General features: G+C 42.0%; 1 protein-coding gene across 2 annotated transcripts in view; it reads left to right on the top strand.

Annotated features, from left to right (window-relative positions):
* The window catches only part of Corin (corin, serine peptidase), a 197164-nt gene that overhangs the window by 127628 nt on the left and 48730 nt on the right, over positions 1 to 20806 (top strand). For both annotated transcript variants that reach the window (XM_060380731.1, XM_060380730.1), the window contains exons 7-11: positions 2104 to 2211; positions 4322 to 4432; positions 6769 to 6885; positions 9400 to 9507; positions 18543 to 18774. In XM_060380731.1, the coding sequence (XP_060236714.1) occupies positions 2104 to 2211; positions 4322 to 4432; positions 6769 to 6885; positions 9400 to 9507; positions 18543 to 18774 (676 nt within the window). The remainder of the gene's footprint in view (positions 1 to 2103; positions 2212 to 4321; positions 4433 to 6768; positions 6886 to 9399; positions 9508 to 18542; positions 18775 to 20806) is intronic.

Here is a 20806-nt window from a genome sequence, read left to right as displayed (position 1 = left end):
TTCCTGTTTTACAAAATCTTCACTGTTACTTGGATTTACTTTTTTTTTTCTTTCTTTCTTGGTTCTAGGAATTGAATGTATAAGAGAATTTTTTGTGGTCCAAAATTGCCTTTCTTTAACACCTAGAAATGTTGAACACCTTTTATATACTTTTTGGCCATTTGTGTATCTTCAAAAAGGCTTTTATTCAAGTCTTCTACCTGCAATTGTATTGTTACATAGTGTGTGTGTGTGTGTGTGTGTGTGTGTGTGTGTGCTTATCAGCACATGTGCATGCTGGATTTGAAACTTAAGTATGTTTTACAGATACTTTTCTGCACTTTTGCTTGTCTTTTCATTTCATCAATGATATCTTGAATAGTTTATACATTTGATGTCTTATCTAAGAATTATTTGCCTAATCCAAGTCACAAAGACTTTCTTCTTATGTTTTCTTTTAGAGGTTTTATGATATTTACTCATACATTTAGGTATGTAATTTATTCTGAGTTAATTTTTACATATGATTTGAGCTGGAGGTTAGAGTTCATAATCTACTCATTGGTATTTAATATCCAAATACCAGATTTAACATGACTATCCCTTTTCTCATTAAACTGGCTTGGCATCTTGCACATTTCATTTTTGTTAAACTTTCTCCAAAACATTATTTATTATTATTTTATTCTAATTTCAGACACCGACTTTAGAGACTGGTAGAGCTGAATACCCTAGTAGTTCCACAGGTAGTAGACATCAGAACTAACACAAGAGTCCCACCCAAGGACAAGTCCTATGTTCCTCATATTACTGATAAACTGTCAGCAAAGGAAACAGCTCTCATCTCAAAGGAACACAAGAAATTGTTGGGTTTTTTTTTTTTTTTCTGGAGCTAAATATGAGTGACAATGGCCCAGGAACACAGATTCAGCTTTACCGGGTTCCAACATGATAGCAGTTCCATGAAGTTTTATAGCAACGAAACAATAAAAACTGTAAGTCAAGACGCTTCAAATGCTTCATGTTGGTGGGTTACACAAGAGCAGGGAAATCTCATGTACAGGCCTCAGGTGCTAACTGGCTGCATTCTTAGCCTTTGGTTGGTGGAAACTGATGGTCTGTTTACACATTCCAAAAGGTCATCCAGATTGTAGGTCACACAAAGAAGGGGGCGATAAGTATCTTTTTAAATTAATTTTTTATATTAATTACAGTTTATTCACTTTGTATCCCAGCTGTAGTCTCTTCCCTCCTCCCCTCCCAATCATACCCTCCTTTTCTCATCTCCTCCTATGCCCCTCTCCAAGTCCACGGATAGGGGAGGTCCTCCTCCCCTTCCATCTGACCCTAGCTTATCCGGTATCATCGGAACTGGCTGCGGCAATAAGTATCGTAATGACGATAAAGATGGCTCTGGGCTTGCAACATTCAATTTCCCTACATCATTGAACTCTAATCAAAGTCAACCAGCCTTTCTAGTCGCAGCATTGTTCCAGAAATTCTCACTCACAAAATCCTTTCCCCGCATGTAGTTTATTTCCACATTAACCGTAACCTTGCTAAGTTTTACATATCACTTATTCTCATATTGTCACCATAATCTTGGGGAAGTGCTTGCTTACCTGAGGACTGCAGTATGAAACGCCCAGTGACAGGACCCATGATGTTTGTGTGGAAGGGAATGACTGCACTGCAGTGTAGATGGCCGTGTCACAGTGATGACACCAACCCAGATTTTCCCTGTAAAGGAGGTGTGTTTAGAAAAAGCTACACATCTTCCACCAAAGCCATCCATTCCAGATAAGCACAGACTACATTACCTACCCTGGTGACCCAGGCAGGTCTTTTTTCTCATCTTTGATTGCCAAAGACCTTTCAGGCAATGTAAGGTAGAAGGCAAATAGACTTTTAGAAAGGGATAAGAATACTTGACTTGGGAGTCAGTGGCCTGGCCCTGGTCCTTCAGTGATTCTGCAGTTGAACATCTCCGACTCCTTACCTATAAGACAATAGGCATGGGTCAGGACAACACCAAGGTTCCTCTCCCCTCCTAGCCTCTGTCCAACTAGATACTACTGTAGAGTGCTGCCCCGATGACAGGTCTACCACTTCCCTTGTTTGCAGACTGCAGCGAGGATCTGTTTCACTGTCACACAGGCAAGTGCCTCAACCGCAGCCTTGTGTGTGATGGGTATGACGACTGTGGGGATCTGAGCGATGAGCAAAACTGTGGTAAGTAACATTGATCCCTCAAAGGATTTGATTATTTATGACCAAGGACACGTATCTGTCTCTTTACTAAACAACTTTGGTTGTGAAACGAGATAAACAACAACCCTCCTCCTCTTTGAGAAAGAAGAGTTTGTCCAGACACTGGTCTCAGCCGTGCCTTATGATGAGCATTCTACTCCTCACCCAACAGTCACTCTAAGGGCATGTTGAGGAAGCAGAGTGGAAAGATAATGGAGCAGGCAAAGTGCTAGTGTTTTTCTGTGTCCTGTTCTGTTTCTCCTCTGGCTGGGGCTGTTTCATGTTCGGATTTTGAGCTCCTGAGAAAAACTTTGCTGAGACATATATTATAAAGTATTATCATGTGACCAAAGAATCCCACCCTCCCCAGCATCTGAATTTCAGACACTGGAGTGACTCCTTGCATGGTGCATTTGCCAGGGGTTAGGATGATGGATTGGCTTTATATGCAAATGCTGATTTCTTGTCTTTCCAAACACAAACCTTCCTGTTAAGGAGCATATTCAATTCTGCATCACATCTTTTGAATCTAAGCCAGCAAAATAACTCTTGCTTTTTGATCTTTATAGCTTTGTGATTAGTTTTACATTTCTGGGCAATATATTATTGACAGCACGATCTTTGCAATGTGTACCAAAGGGAAAGCTGGAATGAAGACAAATGTTGGACAATGGTTGACATTAGAGACTATCTAAATGGATGCTGGAAAGGATTGGAGTGTGAGGCAAAGACAGTCTTGGAGTGGAGATCTTCAGAAAATAGTGCCAAGCTGGGATATTTGGTAGTTTTTAGGAGTGTGATCTAACTTCTCTTCACCAAATCCATAAAATATTGAAAACTCTAGGTGTACAAACCACTCAATAGTGATTAGATATATGTGGGGCTGCCCCTATTCGGGATAAAGGAGGAAGAGAATTGTAATCCTATCCATCACAGAATCCAGTGTGAAGAATCCTTACAGTTCATCTAATCCACACCCCTCCCTTTCAATGAAGTAAGGGAAAAGGGCGGTTGGGAAAGTGCCACAGCAGGACCAGTTTAGGATCTGGGCACGTTAGTGGGTAGTTCATGTGTCAAAAAAAAAGGATTGTTAGTACCAAAGACCTCTGAAGATGAGCAGAAGTCACAAAGTCTGTGGTTTCAAGATGTCTTCACTACATAGCAGACAGCATAGTCTTCCCTCTGCCCTGTTCTCTGTCTTTGGTGGGCTGAGCATGAATGGATCTTCTGGTTCCTGTCCAAGCATCCTCTCTGTGTTTACTTCTTTTCTCTACAACATACCTTCCAGAGTCTCTGCTTTATTTCTCTAAAATACACCTTACGGTCCTTTGTTGTTCAGGAGACTATGACAATGGCCACCTTCATGGAGACACATAAGACTTTCTCATTATTGCTTCTGCTATTTGTGAATCTGTATCTCCCATAGAGCTGTTATGTCACAACATCCCTCAGAGCAAAACTGTCTATGAATTCTTCTTTTTAAGAGAAGAAACTTGTCACTTAGTAAAATCCTCTACTTCCCACTTGCTGAATTCTAAGAATGTGTGGATTGGGGCAGAGTATGTATCCAGATGCAAAGAAATCATAAAAACAGTCACAGTGGTTTTCTGTTCTTGCTTAACAGTTCTTTCAAACATGAGCTATAGATTAAGATAATCCAGCAGAAAACCTAGGCTTAGCATCAGGACGGATGCCATAAGAAAACTCTCATCTTTCCACCTTGCCAGGAGATGCTGTAATTTTTAGGAACACAGCAGACTTGCTATGGACACATCTTATTTGCATCCCGAAGCTCAAAGCTTATTCAGTTCACTTAACCCAGTGTAAAAGTAGTAGATTCTTTTCCTAATGAAGAAACAAGACATGGCAATAGTTGGAACACCTGTCCTCAGAAACGGATGAGTCTTTGCACACAGTGAGGATTGGGCACGTGGGAAGGTAGCATTTGAACTTGGCCGGATTCATCCGAGGCGCATTAGTGATGGAACTGGAATGAAAGGAGAGTCTCTTCAGCTGGACTGTGAGCAGCACAGGCCTTCTTAAGTGTTTCCCATGCTCTGTCTCCTCTTCCTGATTTTTTTCTTTTCTCCAGATTGCAATCCTGCAAAAGAGCACCGCTGTGGAGACGGGCGCTGTATTGCAGCCGAATGGGTGTGCGATGGGGACCATGACTGCGTGGACAAATCTGACGAGGTCAACTGCTGTGAGTTCCCCCAGGGTGGCTCATTTTGCTTGTTTAGATCGTAATGAAATCAAAGTCCATTATGTTAACTGCCCTCAGGACTCATGAGCCTTGGTTCTGTCTGATTCTGTCTTCTGTCTACGAATACAGCATTCAAGAGATGTGAGAACAGTAACAGCATAGCTCTGACTTCAAGCCCCTCTTTTCCAATTCCAAGCTGAAATTGGCTGATATGGCCCAGCACTGCCTGCTTTTTCTCTTGCTGCCCACGTATCCTTCATCTATCTATGACTTTTCTAAGAGCAATCAATTCTCTTCCCAGACACCACGGAGATCCCCCCCCCCCACTTCTCTGCAAATTATATATGAGCAGATGAGCCTCCAAGCACGTTCTCGGGGGCCATTTGTGGGAGTCCATGGGGGAAGTGCCAGAGAGAAGGGAGCAGGTTATGATCCTATAGTAACTCAGAAAGTGTGTGATAGTAATTACCATTTTATAGCAGGCTATGTTTCTAGATGAATGAGAACTTGTTCTCACATCAACCCATGACAAGTATGATTGTTAACCACATTTTTTTTTCCTCTTGGAAAACATGCTATCCCTCAGAAGACAGAAATGAAACAAATAATAGTTAATAGTAACAGCTACATGTTGAAATAGTACAACCTGACTTGAAATGATTAAAGCGATGTATCTCACATCACTGAAGTAAACCCTTTAGCTCACTTAGTGGAAAGAGTTGGTACAATGTTTCACTGTGGTGTCTGCATTGATGACAGGACGCTGGCTCAGGATGCCCAGGTGGGTGCAATGGAAAGGCATGCATACTTGTGTTAAATTGACTCACTTTTCCTGGGTACTTGAAGTCATCTCTAGTTCACTTACAATGCACAATACAATGTGAAAGCTCTATAAACAGTTGTTACACTGAATTACATAAGAGATAATAATACGGAAAATATTCTGTGCATGTTTAGCGTGAATGTTTGCCCCAGTGTTTTTGATTTGTCATTAGCTAAATCTGTAAGCTCAGACCTCATAGATGTTGTATATGAAGTTGGATATTTACTTGCCTTATACTTTGAGGCAAAAATAGAAGTGTAGATAACATAGTTTATATTTTGACACAAAAGAAAGCTGTATAAAAAGTTTCATAAACATGATACCTGGCTTTCTCTTCCCTTTTCCTATTTAATTTGAGGCCCTTGCTTTGTAAGCCAATGGGATGGAATGGCTGTATCAGAGTACTGGGGAGAGCAAGGCCATGATGGCCAAATAAAGCACATCTGCTGAGAAGCCTTGAGTCAAGAAGTGGGTATTAACATTAGACGGCAATTCAATGGAGCCTGAGGTCACGTGACACATGGCTGTCTTAGGCTTTCAAACACAGGAAGTATACAATTTTGAGAAATCACAAGAATCAGAAAACTAAAGGTAATCAGACACCCTCCTTTCAAATAACAGTCAAAAATAAGCTAGACAGTAAAGTAGTCCTATGGGAGTTCTTTCAAACACATTATTTCGTTGGCTCATTAGGTTGGGAAGCTAAGGAATGGAAGGTTTGGGTGTAGCTACAGACAAAGCTGTTTTCATGTTCTTCCTCTGCCCCCTAGCAGCCATGTGACTTAGAAATGGGTGTTGCTCTTTGATCACCTCCCTCTGGGGGGGGAGCAGCCTTACCAGGCCACAGTAGAGGACAATACAGCCACTTTTGATGTGAACTGACAGACTAAGATCAGAAAGGAGAGGAGAACCTCCCCTATTAGTGGACTTGGGGAGTGGCATGCAAGCAGAGGGAGGAGGGAGGGTGGGATTGGGATGGGAGGAGGGAGGGGCTTATGGGGGGATGCAGAATGAATAAAGTGTAATTGATGAAAAATTTAAGAAAAAAGGGAAAAAAGTAATTTAAGAACCTTAAATGACTTTCAAAATTGGAGGAAAACATGGAGTTAGTCAAAAAAAAAAAAAAAAAAAAAAGAAATGGGTGTTGCGTTCTCTCAACTTCAGTTTCTTCATTTGTACAAGGGCTGAAACGTTTGTTTACAAGGATCTGAGCTTTATACACTTGCCTCATCTACCACAGTTCTTGCCACAAAATACACCCCTTATAAACTGCATTTTTTATCATTGCCAGTATCACTGAAAAGCACCTAGTTCTTAATAAGCACTCTTTTATAATGAAGAGAAGGTTCTCGAAAGAAAGAAAACCCTCCATTCCAAAAATTCCTGGAGTGCTGCGCCCCTTTGTGTGCGTACAACGTGTCGTTTGTCAGTGACACCTGATAAATCAGGCATCACTTGCCTGAAAAGTAAGAGGAGTCATGAGCAAGATGACCGGTCTCCTGGCCTTCCCCAGCTTGTCACAGCCAGGGCCTGGTGGAATGCAGAAGTGGGCAGTGCATCCCTGGCACCTTCCAGTGTGATGGAGATGAAGACTGCAAGGACGGCAGCGATGAGGAACACTGCAGTGACAGTGAGTGTCCCCCAGCGTCCCCACCCCCCACAGCATGTTTGTACTGGTGGATCCTTCTTTGGGAAACAAAACAGAACCTCTGCAGGTTGCTTAAGCAGGATTTCCGTACAGATACTTTCAGATTCTCTGGTCACCTTTCTCCTCCGCAAACATGTAATGCCTAAGCAGCACAGGTTAGAAATTCCTTCCCAAGGATGCAGGCTAGAGAAGAAGCCACATAGTCAGATTCTATGGAGACCTCTGTGGAGCCTTCTCTTTATTAGGCTTAATAACGAGAAAACTTCAGCCTGTAGCATGCGGTTAAATGTGATTCCAAATCGAAAGAATTGGCTCATGAAATTAAGTGTAACTGCATCCTAATTTGGCCGTGTTCGTGGAAGCAGTTTAATGTTTCACATTTGCTGAGCAACAGATTTAAATATACTTTAAAAAGAACATAATATCTGTGCATGGAACTTAAACAGAAAAAGGAAATTAAGCATGTTAGGTTTTAAATGTGATCGTGTCTGTTAAAAAAAAAAAAGGCAAGTTCCACACTGGTTATTTTAAGACCTTTTTTGTATGAAAACCTCCCAGCGTGGGGCTGACGGAAGCTTTCCAAACTTAATAAACCCCATATCAGTTCATACGTTGGTGCCAAGCCTCAAGCCCCGTGCTTCTTCTCCTTGCTGTCTGGGTGGCTGTAAGTGAGTCACTCCACCTTTCTAGGTCACAGTTCAGCTCCGATGACAATACGTGCCATGCGGGGCGAGTGCCTGGGTAGAGCTAAGAAAATATTGCATGTTGTTACCAGGCTAATACGGGGTCATTTTTCTCCTGGAAAATGACCAAACAACTGATAGAGCTCAGAATCTCGTGAGATGACTAGGCCTACGGCTGATATCCAACCAAGTAGCCCAGGCTGCAAAGAATCCAGGGTGCCGTGCTCCTGTGTGTGTTGTGCACGCTTGGCAAGGAGTGCCTTCTGATGGAGACATACTAGAGCAGCAAGCTGAAGAACGAGCAGTGCTCTCTAGGAAGAGGCGAGCTCGGAGGAGCACGACAGACCCCCACATAGCACCACATGAACGACGGTCTTGAAATAGGAAGCAGGAGGTGTGTTTCGGCTACATGCCGAGCGAAGACCTTGCTGTGAGTTTTTCTACAGGCCTTTTCCTGTCACTTTTTCTCCTCAGAAAGCCCTTCTCTCCTCAGGACAACATATCCCATCAGCCTGGAACACTTCCTAGGGTAGCTTTGGCCCCCCTGACCTAGCCTGCTTCGACTTTTCTTGATAAACACCTCTGGTAGAGCCAGGCTTTCACAGCCTCGTGTGGTGTTGCCCCTCATGCCATCCATGTTAGAGAAACTGCACAGAGGAGGCCGTGCCCTTTTTTGTCTTTCAGCATTCAGTTCCTGGCTTGTTGCATAGACTTGCCACAAAGTAGGCACTTAATATTTGCTGAACTGTTGAATATGTGATGTCCTAAAATGTCACAAAGAGCTTACGCTTACGAAAAATGTTTAGGGTTGCCTTGAGGGATGGAAAAAACAAACAAACAAACAAACAAACAAACAAACCTGATGCCTTTACCTGACAACAGTGACATTTTTTAGGCAAGGTGACGATACTGAACATTTCACACTAGCAGGGCTGGAAGGAGGATTCCGGTACGGTACACGTTGCCTTAGAGATATGGATAAGCATGATTATATACGTGCATGTATGGCTATTCATACTCAGGTTGCCTTGAAGGATATTCTAGATTCCAGATGACATGTCTGAAAGTAAGTGACCATAATTGTTGGGGAGAGATGGAAAGAGAACGGGTAGCAATTTATTACTTTATCGACTTAATCCACAAACGACCAGGAAATCAACAACAAAGGCAGTTTCCTCTCTACATACCTTAAGGAAAAGCCATCAGGGAAAAGGCTGCTGCCATTCATTTGGAAAGAAGAAACCACGATGATGTTAGGTCGTCAGAGCTTGGCTAATGATACTTTCCAGGGATACTAAAAGTCTGGGTAGCAGCTGGGAAAGGCTTGCATTCTGATAAAGGACCCTTGAAATGGGGCGTTTATGTCGATGCCCCGTTGATTGCCAGGGCAAATATTTTTCTTAAACTGGAGAGTTGGAGTTTCAGGTGTCACTTACAAACCAGAATGTGAACCTCTTTGTATAACCCTCTTGACTTCACATCACCTGCATTTTATTTTGTAAAGTATAGGCACCTGTGTAAAAACAGAATACACTTTTCCCCATTATAAGCAACCATCAGTTTTTCCCTTTAGTGTGGTTCGCCTCTTCTTTGTTCATTTGCACAGAATTCTTTTGGAGACTGGGCTGTGCTTAGTTGGTGGGAGGATGAATCCAGAACATACCTATTCCACATGTGTTCAATCTTCGGAGCAAGATTGGAAGGAAATTAAAGTTCTGTCGCCTGACAGCTCCAGCAGACATTTTTAGTCCTTCAGACAGAGGGCTGCAGATTGGCAGGTGATGAAAGCTCTCGGGCTTTTCCCCTTCCACAGGTCAGACACCATGTCCAGAAGGAGATCAGGGGTGCCTCGACAGTTCCTGCCTCGATTCCTGTGCTGGTGCCTCTCCGTGCGACTCGGACAGCAGCCCAAGCAACTGTAGTAAGTACAACAGCTGATGTGAGCCATCTCTGACAGACAGAACATCCAGCCTCTTATTAGCGCACTGCCGTGAACTCCTCAAGTTTGGAACCTCTCCAAAAAAAAAAAAAAAAGTATATATGTTTGCTTTTTCTTTAGTCCAAAGGTTGCATGTGGTAGCAGAAAAGAACCAAAACGGTCTTCATTAGCTAAATAAGAAACAAATGTGTGGTTGTGGATGGGCCATCAATCCACATTGCTTGGTGTCATTACCCATTGCTTTCTACTCAACATCAGCTCCTATAAATTATGTCCGTGGCTCCATCTGCAGGCAGATGTTAGCTTTCTTCTTTTTTGAAAGCACAGCTCCAAACTGGAGACCTCATCCAAGAAGCAGATAGGAGATCCTTCCCTCCCCTTCCCCCTCCGACATGTCGAAATATGATGATCTGGAAATCGTTGCATTAAATCTGTTTCATTGATGGTGAGGTGGCTCCGGTGGAGAAAGCAGGTGGCTGTCTGTCTCTAAGTTAGTTTTCAGGAGAGATTAGCTGAGGGAAGTCAAGACGGGCAAGAGTGAAGACTGTCAAATCAACTCGTGTGGGAAATCTGAACTGAATTAGGACATTTCCAAAGACTGATTTTTAGAAATCATTTATTCCTGCCGGACTCGGTTATTAGAGCATACTCACTTTTTTCTCTTGGAGTAATTAATGTTTGTTCCGTCCTCAGCTTGGGGTTAAAAACTTAGACAGTCAGTCAGATTTCAGATGTCAAGAGAGAGTTACTTTACGTCATGTGGCTGTTGGAAGCTTTGAGGCCAGTAGACTAAGGGGGCCATGGACTTTCAGTGCCCTTGTAACATTTGAGGTGCATTATATCAGTATGTCAGTGCTCATGGATTCTAAGAAACTATTTGGCTGAAAGCAAAACTTCGAGTCTCTGTAGTTCTCATACAAGGGGACAGCTTCTCTTATCTATTATATTAGTTCTTCCTGCTGTTGCTAATGACACAAGACCACAAACTAGGCCATTCACAAGAAAGGTTTATTTTGTTCATAGTTCTGCTTCAATTTTGAAAAGCCCCATATGGTCATATCCTTTTTACTGCTAGAAAATCAGGCATAGGCCATCCCGTGAAGGCTTAAAAGGGACTTCCTCTCTCCCAGCAAAGCCCTAGGTGCCCAGTCCTGGGCTCAACCCTGCTGTTCCTATCACTTTTTAAAGTGCCACGTCTATGGATCTTGGATCGATTAAAACTCTTCACTCTTAATACCTCACAATGGAAATAAGCTACATGATTTCAGTGCAGACAAACTATGGCACTATATGAAAGAACAGTAGATATTAGTCTGGTCACTAAGAAGATACACCAGCAGGAGCAGAGGACACCATTCAGACTGTAGTACTTGCCTAGCATGCACAAAGCCCAGGGCTCAATCTTTAGCCCCCATGTTCCTGCACGTCCATAATTCCAGCACTTCCTAGGAAGTGGCAATAATATTAGAAGTTCAAGGTCATCCTTAGCTACTTGGTGAATAGGAGGCAGGTCTGAGCTACATGAGCATTGTCTTCAAAACAATTTTTAAATAATAAAATAAAATGAAAATGAAAGAAGGTGCCCTGGCCACTTTACTCTCTCAGCCAGGCATATCAGGTGTGTTTTTATTTGCAGATAAATGTACATCTGAATGTGTTAAGGGTCCATAGATCCCATCATTTTGTTTTCCTTATTATGTCACAATCAGGTCTGGGATCTTATTTAAAGAATGATTTATTTTTATTTCATTTTCAATTTTTGAATGAATAATTTTGAAGTATGACAGTCATGTCAAGGACGTGTGCTTATTAGTGTTAAAATTTTCCGTGTCGTTTGACATGGAATGACACTGTTAGACTAAATATGTAGACAGGGAACTGTCAGCTGTGTCACAATTGGGAAAGGGAGAAGCCAAATATGCTCTTCTATTTTCTCTACATTTGAAACACTTCAAAATAGAAAAACTTGGGGAATAAAAACATTGGCTTCTCTTCCAGAAAATGTGGGTTCGATTCCCAGGTCCTACACAGTGGTTCACCCACATCTGCAACCCAAGTCCAGGGGGATCCAAGACCTTCTCTGGCCTCCGTGGGCCCTGCATGCACATGGTGCCCAGACTTACGGGCAGACAGAACATCCATACATATTAAATGTTAATAAATAAAAAAATCTCAGAAATTTTTCAATAACTGAAAATTTAGAGTTTACTGGCAACTTACAAGAAAAAAAAAGAGGCATAGGAAGGGCAAACATCTACTTCTGGCTTATACATTAAGCAGAGCTTGCAATGAATATGCAAGGTTCCGGGCACCAGAAGGGGCACTGTCCTCTTTAAGGGAGAAGAAAGAAGTCATGTTCCTGCTTACTGGAGGTAGCTTTTAGTACGGAGGACACCCTGTGGTCTCCCCGCTCACGTTTACCACGTTATTCTTTTCATACCCTTTCAACATTCCCTTTCCCCAGCTTCTCCATGTACATCTCCGCTAACTCCTTTCTGTATATAGCAGACACCGGAAGCGCGTATCTTCTGAGTGTTAGACACTGGGTTATGCGTTGGTCCTTCCATGATTGAAAGCGCTATCTGTCCCTGACTTCCAGCTAGCTCCCAAGGAGCCTCTGGGTGGGTTGCGTATGTTTGGTTCTCTGTGCGGCTGGATAAGTAGCGTATCCTCTTGTAAATCTGTTCACGTACATGGAAATGTGATTATTTAATGGTGTTTAACATCAGCTGCAATCCATGCTGTTTAGCTTCTTAACCCCTCACCCCCATGGTGTTTGTTTCTTCCTGTTGGAGCTTGCAAAGGGAGAACAGGAAGTAACAGGTGCGAAGGAAGTTATTGCAGGAAAGCTGCCCAGCTCTTCCTACTCCCTGCCCCCTCTTCTGTGACAGGGTCTCACTATGTATCCCCAGCTAGCCTGGGACTCTCTATGTAAACCTTGCTGGCCTTGAACTCCTGGAGATCTGCTGGCCTTTGTCTCCTGAGTCCTAGGACTAAAGGCATGTACCACTCACATTTTGTCTCTTCTTCAGTGCAAAATTAAACTTTAGAATGTGAAGGGAAATGAATGCATGGATAGACACAGAGATGGCGAATTTATTACTATCTGGTTATTCAGCACAAGTGAACAGCACGGTGTTTGTTCTGATGCCCTTGACATTGTAAGTGAAGAAAGTTGATAGTCATCTGGCAGAGCCAACATTTCATCAAACCTTCTTGCAGTTCAGTCTCGGAAGACACCAGTTCTTGCCGTCTCATAAAAATTGCACAGCTATTCAGTGGTCTCTGAAGATGTGTTGGGTAAGACTTGGGTCTCAGGATATTTTCGATGTCCTTGCGGACTCCTGTGTGAAGCCACAGTTGACAAAGACTGCTCTTGCGGTCTGTTTGTGACTTGGCTACATGAATTTGTGCCTCCTTGGACATTGGATGTGGGAAGTTTTCATATTACTCTGTAATACATTTTTTTCATTAGAGCAGTGGTTCTCAATCTTTCTAATCTTGTGACCCTTTAGTACAGTTCCTCATGTTGTGGTGATCCCCAGCCATAAAATTATTTTTGTTGCTTAGTTGATAACTGCAGTTTTGCTATTGTTATGGATTGCAAGTATCTGTGTTTTCAAATGGTCTTAGATGACCCCTGTGAAAGTGTCATTTGTCCCCCAGAGGAGTTGAGCCCCACTAGTTTAGAACCACTGTTCTAGAAAAGGCCCATGGCTTACTTTCCATCACCACAAATGTCTACCATTACAAGCAAAGTCTTCAAGTTTACATCTCTGTGAATGAGACAATACATTGAAAGACTTAAAAGCATCACTAGAATAGCTTTGAGTAGCCTGGACTGTTCTGTCCAGTACCCACATGACATCCTGACATCTCCATGCCTTGCAGGGAGCAAATTGCAGACATAGCCTCACATTAGGGCCAAGAATAGAAGTGAAGTTCTTATGGCACAGAGGAACCAATTCATCACTTTTTTTTTTTTTTACCTCATAGAATATAATCCAGGCAACCAGGAGAGCCAGATGGAGAAAGTAATCCCCATGGTTGTCTCTTCCTCTTTGTACCCATGTTCATAGAGACCCCAGGAAGCCTGGTGTGGCTGTCATGCTCCTGTGCGTTTTCCTGGGCTCCCAATGTTCTGTCTGTGTTTACTTTAATATGGCAAGTCACCTATTCTCTTAATCCACTTCCTAAGGCTCTTACTGAACATTGAGGAAGAGGGAGGGGTGGATAATTTTGCCCCAGATAGCTTCCTTCTCATCTACAGTTTCTGGTCTGCTCTTACTTCTTCTCGATGGTAGTTATAACAACATGCACTTTATAAAAGCTCATAGACTGTTATAAATGACAGTGATAGAGAGAAGTTTGGAGTTTTCACAATGAATGTCTGGGCAGTGTGACTGGATGTTGAACTTTTCATCTTTTCCTATAAATGGTTGTCACTTAACACCCAGTTTCCGGTGACTTCACAGCTCTGCGTCATGTGTAGTTCACAATCCCATTTTTATGTGGAATTTAATAGCTCGTGTTTCAGACTTTGAAAATGAGATGCTATTGTCAGGATACCAGGCTATTAAAAACGGATATGTATTAAACCTTATCTGCAGGACCCAGTGAGGGTTTGTGCCGAATACTTGCAAGCTGGACCAGCTGTTCTATGCTAAGCATCATCGCATTTGTGACGTGATCGCCCTCTAGTGACTATTTTATATTAAGTTCGATGTACCAGCCTAAGTATTGGTCAAAGCCGCTGAATTTGGATTTGATGAGTATCTAAGAGTCTAACTTGTTCAGCAATCTGTAAATCAGCATTTTAAGGAAATAAGACATAAGAACCAATCCTTAATTCACTCAGTAAGGACCTTCAGCGTAATGCATGCTCATCACGTAATCTTTCCATCATCACTTAGCTGTAAAACGCTGAAAGTTATGTTTTGACAAATCAAGAGTGGCACATTCTCCATATGTCAAAGCAGAGAGAAATTATCCATGTGATATTATCCATTCACCGCCTCGTTGAAGCACACTGGTAAAACAATTATATCTTAGTGGGGTGGTAAAGGAAGAGAAAGAAAAGATGTGTAAGAGCAAGAAGGATTGATTGCCTCGGACATCTGTGTGAACAATGCCATTTTGTAAAATTATAAGTATATTAAGGGAAGAGGGAAAAGAGGTCCACATCTCTGGAACTGAAGATGTTTGTGATAAGGGAAGATGCCTGTAACAAAAGCAACAGGACGAATAGGGGAAACAGTGTGATTCTTCATTGGCAAAGGCAAACACAACTCTGGCTTTGTAAATGCCCGTGTGTGTGAAAGTGATCAGGGAAAGGCATGGGAGGGGCTCTAAAGTCTTCTGAAGATTCTGGGAGAGGCATAGAGAAGGAGGAACTGGAGATACTGAGCTGGTTATGCATTTCTGTGTTGTTGCTAAAAAAGAAAATCTTCTAAGAATCAGAGCACAAAGTTTGAAAGTTCCTGTTTGCTTTACTCTGAGCATTTGTGATAAATTACTGTAGATTAAGTAGCTTCAACTGTAGGCATTTATACCTCACAGTCCTGTGGTCTGGAAGCTTGAGGCCTGGATGCCAGCATAGCTCAGAACCGAACCCTTCTCAACTGCAGAAGGCCAACCTCCCTTTGTATTCTATATGCCAGGATGAGAGAGGAAGGTTTACTTGGGGGTCTCATGTACAGAGACCCCTGATCAAATTCCCAAAGACTGTTCTCATGACCTAGTCACTATGAAAGGGCCCTTTCCCCCAACACCATCTCACTGGAGGACTTAGGCTTATGACTTTGAGAGAATACAAAGGGTTTTAATACCCTTCCTTTATAAGTACAGGAAACAATGAGGGCCAAACCCTGACCTTCTTCTGCCTTCTTGTCTTTCCACGTTGTATTTGTCCCCAATACTATGCCAGTTCTCTGGTGTCCTGGCTCCTCCAGGAAACAGAGAGTCGTAAGCACATCCTGTCCATCACAGCTTTAGTCTACTTGGCTCCTTATGGCTATTATATCCACATAGCTCTCACAGTCTCTAAATTAGTAGGTAGGATTGAGGCTTATTTCACCCCAGTCTTTATTACTTATTTATTTGTGTCACAGCACTTTTCAGATAAACAGTATGATTTGAATAATTGCTCACAATAAGGCATGGGCTTAGTGTGACTAGGTCAATTTTATGACACATGTCTAATGAACTCTATTACCCCAGGCTCAATCGTATATCTACTGGGGTCTCCAAGGAGACAGAAAGCCTCTACTGCCTTCTCTCAAACCTGCCCAAACTCACCTGTCCTCGGAGGCTTGAATCACTCTTGGTATCTTGTGCTGTCCCTTTGAACTTGTAACACTACGTTTGTAAATTCAGGCTTCCATCACAGAGTACCATAGGCTGTGAGGCAGAGACAACAAACATGTGTGCCTCGCAGTTCAAGAAGCTGGAAGTCCACAGTCAAAGTCCTGGCATATTTGATCTCAAGGGAGAGTTTGCTTATTTCACCGTTTGCCAAGAGCTGAAGTCTTTCTGGGTCTTTAGATGGTGGTAAAAGCAAGATGACTAGCTTTAAGGATGCTAATTCCACAGTGAGTTTTCTCCTATCATTTATACTGTAACTAAATCTAGCTACCTTCCTATCCCCCGCCTCCAAGTGCAGTACCATTAGGGGTTAGAGCTCCTGCCTGTGAATTTAGGGCTGAGGGGGACATAGTCCATGCAAACTTTATCCTAGCCTGGTCACACCTTCTGCAGTAGTCAGTGCACATGTCTTCTCTTCTGTCGAGACTGTGGAGTTCAAAATGGCAAGGACACTGCCTTTCTCCTTCCATGCTTAGAACAGTCCCTGGCACATTTCCCCTCTTTTTCTTCCTCCGTTCTTTGAGGTCAAGAGATAAAGGTCGTTTCTTTAAAATCTGGAAGTGATGTGGAGGAGGCAAAAGTAGGTCAAGGAGGACCACAACAGGGTGTAGTGAACATGAGCCCATCATGCCTAGTGGGCAAGCAGCCTCACAAGTGTCAGGAAGAAAAGGATGAGCCCTCAGTCAGGAAGGCCCCTGGAAGTGGTATTACACTTCCTGAGATCAGTATGCTGAAGAAGAGACAACTTGCTGAGGAAGGTGGAGAAGGACTATGCCTGGTGCCAAGTTCTCGAAATACATGGCAACTGAAGCCAGTCCCATTTGGGTGAATGATATCAGGAAAAGAAGTGGGAAGAGGGGAACAAACAGGCTGCACGAGGTCGTAGCTTTCTGGAAATATCGGTGGTGCAGAACCGACCACAGCAAAGATCGGTTGTTGCTATGGCCATAGGAGGGGAAGCTGGGCTGTTGTTGAAGAATAAAGTATCCTTGGATTACATGCTAACATGTTTGCATTTTGTCCTCATTAGCTAGAAGCACCCAACAGATAACAGTCTGCTCTTAAGCTAACATATTGTTGCCTTATCTTTAAATTCGTTGGTCAATAAGAAAACATACACTCAGAAATTGTCTAATTGCCCGTTTAATAAACCTCATTGACTCTCTTTTAAATATTTGTGCAGATAATGGGCCTATGCTATTTTAGAGGCAATGAATAAATCAGAAGAAGAAAAGGGAACCAAACACAGGAATGATACAAGAGTCATTTTCAGATACAGATGAGTCAACTTTAAGTTGAATGAGAAAGGGCTTTCTAATGCATGTGCTGGCCACCGTGCTGGCTGCGCCATGCCTGGAAATGAACACAGGTTTGTCATGGCTCTTCTGGAGAAGGGTCCCTGGTTTTGATGTCCATAAACAAATGTCCTGTACTCCTTGCAGTCTAGTTTTTGACATTCAGTCTCCGGGCTTCTTAAACTTTTTCTCTCACAACCCCTTTTTGTTTTAATTCCAACTTCAGGTATTTAGGCATGGAAAACAGAAATACAAACTGAACATTTACCAGTAACAACTCATAAAGAAATTTCTTTTAAAACAAATCTTTGGTATACTATAGTTTTATCATTTTTTTAGAGATAAAAAACAAATTTGCTTACTAATGAGATAAATAGAGTTTTTGCATAAGAATTAAATATTTGTTGAATATTTGAAATGAAATTGGGTGCTGTGCCTCCCACCTGCAATTCCAGAACTTAGGAGGCGGAGGCACGACAATGCCCTCAGCTTCGTGGCCAGCCTAAGCGATATAATGAGTTTCTGGGCAACCTCAGCCAGAGCACAAACCAAAAGAAACAGCAGCAAACCAGCCAACCAAAAACCAATTGATACTACAAGATATAGGACACCATTAATGTTTTTCAAAGTTGGTCTGTGCTTAATTTTATAATTCTCTACACATTGAGAATGCTACCATCATTTACATAAAAACATAGTACAAACTGGAAGAAGTTTCAGGAACTGTGGGGAATGCTGTCCTGGTCTCAAGACAGAATTCTCTGAACAAGTTTTTCATTAAAATTCAAGTCAAATTCAATTGCCATTTTTAAAAATTACTCATTCTAATACTATACAATCTCAATACATACCAATTTCATACATGCTGAAGAAAGATGGAAAATAATGTTGTCTTTACTTCCTGCAGTTAAGCCACTTTGTTTTTATCAGAGCTGAAAACTTAGCGTATACAGTAGTACGCAATTCACAACAGAGGGTAGTCCAGGACCAGAGCCGAGGTGTGCTGTGTCTCATGCAGTGCTTGTTGCTGTCACACAGGATATAACGGGATGTGTACTGCAGAACTCAGTGTCATGTGTTCAGAACCGAGGCTGCAGTGAAGTCACATGATACAACATTTTCAACTGTCATTAACACCTCAGACTCATTATTTGTTTTATTTCGAATTAAGCTTTGGCCATTGTATGTTCAGAAACCGTTGAATGTTGCCAGTTACTGTATAGCCCTCATGCATGGTTATATAACCAGGACACAGAGTTGTAGAAGTTGTGATCTAAATCAAGGAAAATAGACTCTGAGTGTGGGAAACTTAAAGAGGTTGTTTCTAATATTCAGATTTGTATGTGATTTTTCTATTAGGTCAATGTGAGCCAATCACCCTGGAACTCTGTATGAATTTGCCCTACAACTATACACATTATCCAAATTACCTTGGCCACAGGACTCAAAAGGAAGCGTCCATCAGCTGGGAGTCATCTCTCTTCCCTGCACTTGTACAAACCAATTGTTACAAATACCTCATGTTTTTTGCTTGCACCATTTTGGTTCCAAAGTGTGATGTGAATACAGGCCAACGCATCCCCCCTTGCAGGTAATTCGATTTGTAAATGTGTGCTATCCTCATGCTATCTCAGAGAGAACCAACAAAGCACAAAGTTGGGTTTACACAAATATATATTGCCAGGGACTCTGAAAGTTAGCAGATTCAAAAGACAGAGAAATAGGAATAAAATGAATATCTGAGTAAGAAATCATCATGCAAGCACCAAATATGGATGGCATGATCTTCCTTCCATGACAGGTCTGTGTTTATCTGTGTTTCATTTTGTTGGATCACAAAGAATCCCTTTGAATATAAGTTAGGGATAGGGTGCTGTTCAGTGGCAGCACATCCTTTAGGATATGTGAGGTCCTGGGTTGGATCACTGGCACCCCAAAGCAAAGCAGAAGAATGTGAGGGAGCTGAGGAAGGGCCTGTGTCTGCCACTCTATTTGGAAACACTGGTGTGTTTGCTTTTCGAAATTATTTAAATGTGTTCTTCATCCATGTTTCTAAGATGTTCTTACAAATTAGTAGGGCTACACAGGGAGACAGGATGGCCGTCCACAGGTGTGACAGCAATGCACATCACTGACATTTTTTCTGCCTGTCTGAGTGAAAGAAAGACAACATCTCAGGAGCAGAGCTTGAACCTTGGGTCTGAACAATAACATCCTGGGGGCCAGTAGTACAGCTGTAGAGGTCACTGTCAGCTTCAAGTCCTCTCTAACTGCTTTGTACCCTTAGGACAAATTACTCAGTCCCTTTGGACTGCAAGTCTCTGGTGATATAAGTATTTTGTTTGTTGAGTTTTGTTGTAATGAGCATTCAAGAAAGGATTGTGAAGTTAAATAAATGCCGCGGACCCTATATTGACTGATGTAGTTATAAAGATAGCACATAGGCTCAGTTGCTTGGTGGCAACTGTGTCCCCCTTCTGGGCCACATGTGAGAGGCTGTAGTCTGAGAATGCGCATAACTGAGATGACTATCCAAGAACTCATTGCTGCTACCTTCTGCAATGCTGTCTTGCAATCAAGGGTGGCCGTGCAGGTGTGCCTGTCTGGCTGTGAACAGTAACTATAGAAAACACATGTTGGATCAGAAGTTGCACACAGCTTTAAGAAAAAAAAAAGAATATCAATAGAGTGGAAAGATGGGAAAACAATAAATTTAAGGCCGTATATCAAATGGATGATGAAGTAGGGCTATCTCTGGAGTCAGGGCAGGAAACAATAAGATTACAGGATGACTCAGGCAGCTAAACAAATCATACAAGGAAAGTAAGATTTAGTGTTTTCTTGGGCAAAAGCAATACTGAGAATTTTATTACGTGCCCTTCAAAGTATTGTCAGGGTATCTACTGATTTCCTATTGAAGCTTTTGTAAATCTTATTCTATTTTTGCAAAGCAAGGTCAGTGATGGTAGTGAAATTGCTACCTTCCCCAACTGTGTTTGATATTTTTTGGTATCTACATGAAATTCCCCTAATGCATCAATTTACTGTTCTTATAAATGTATATCCCACATTGAGTTTCATGGTTTAAGTTTTATAATTTAAAATGACTGGGTTGCAAATAGTTCTGAGATGCTATTCAGTGAAACATGTTGATAAACTTCTTTTGGTGACTTTAATTCTGTTTCTTAGCTTAGTTGGCAACTTCAGTGCCAGCAATGGAAACGTTTTGATATTTATGCATAAATCTATTTAATTATAACCAACTAATGTGCTCCTAAGCTTATGAATTAATGCATAGCTGTTTCTGCTGAGTCTGTTTAGTAACCTTAACATTTAATTTTTAAGTTGCACGCCCAAAGATAACCATCTTACTGAGGCCCCCCCTCCCATGTGGTAAAAGTGTGAGGGTTAGTATGTCTTGTGTCTGAAATCCCCTTTGACCAAAGTTGTACCATCATGGCAGGTGCCTACCACTGAAGGCCACACAGATTTTGGCAAGAACATCTTTCACCTTTTGGTGGTGCTGTTAGCACTATTTCCATTCTCTGGTAAAAGTCAGAAGTGGCATAGTCAATGTAACCTTAAGATGACAGCTACAGCTGAGCTTGTACATTTGTCGTATA

The sequence above is a fragment of the Meriones unguiculatus genome, chromosome 3, assembly GCF_030254825.1.
Source record: "Meriones unguiculatus strain TT.TT164.6M chromosome 3, Bangor_MerUng_6.1, whole genome shotgun sequence".
Lineage (NCBI taxonomy): Eukaryota > Metazoa > Chordata > Mammalia > Rodentia > Muridae > Meriones > Meriones unguiculatus.
Note: the sequence above shows the minus strand (reverse complement) of the source record. Positions and strands in the feature narration are given on the sequence as shown.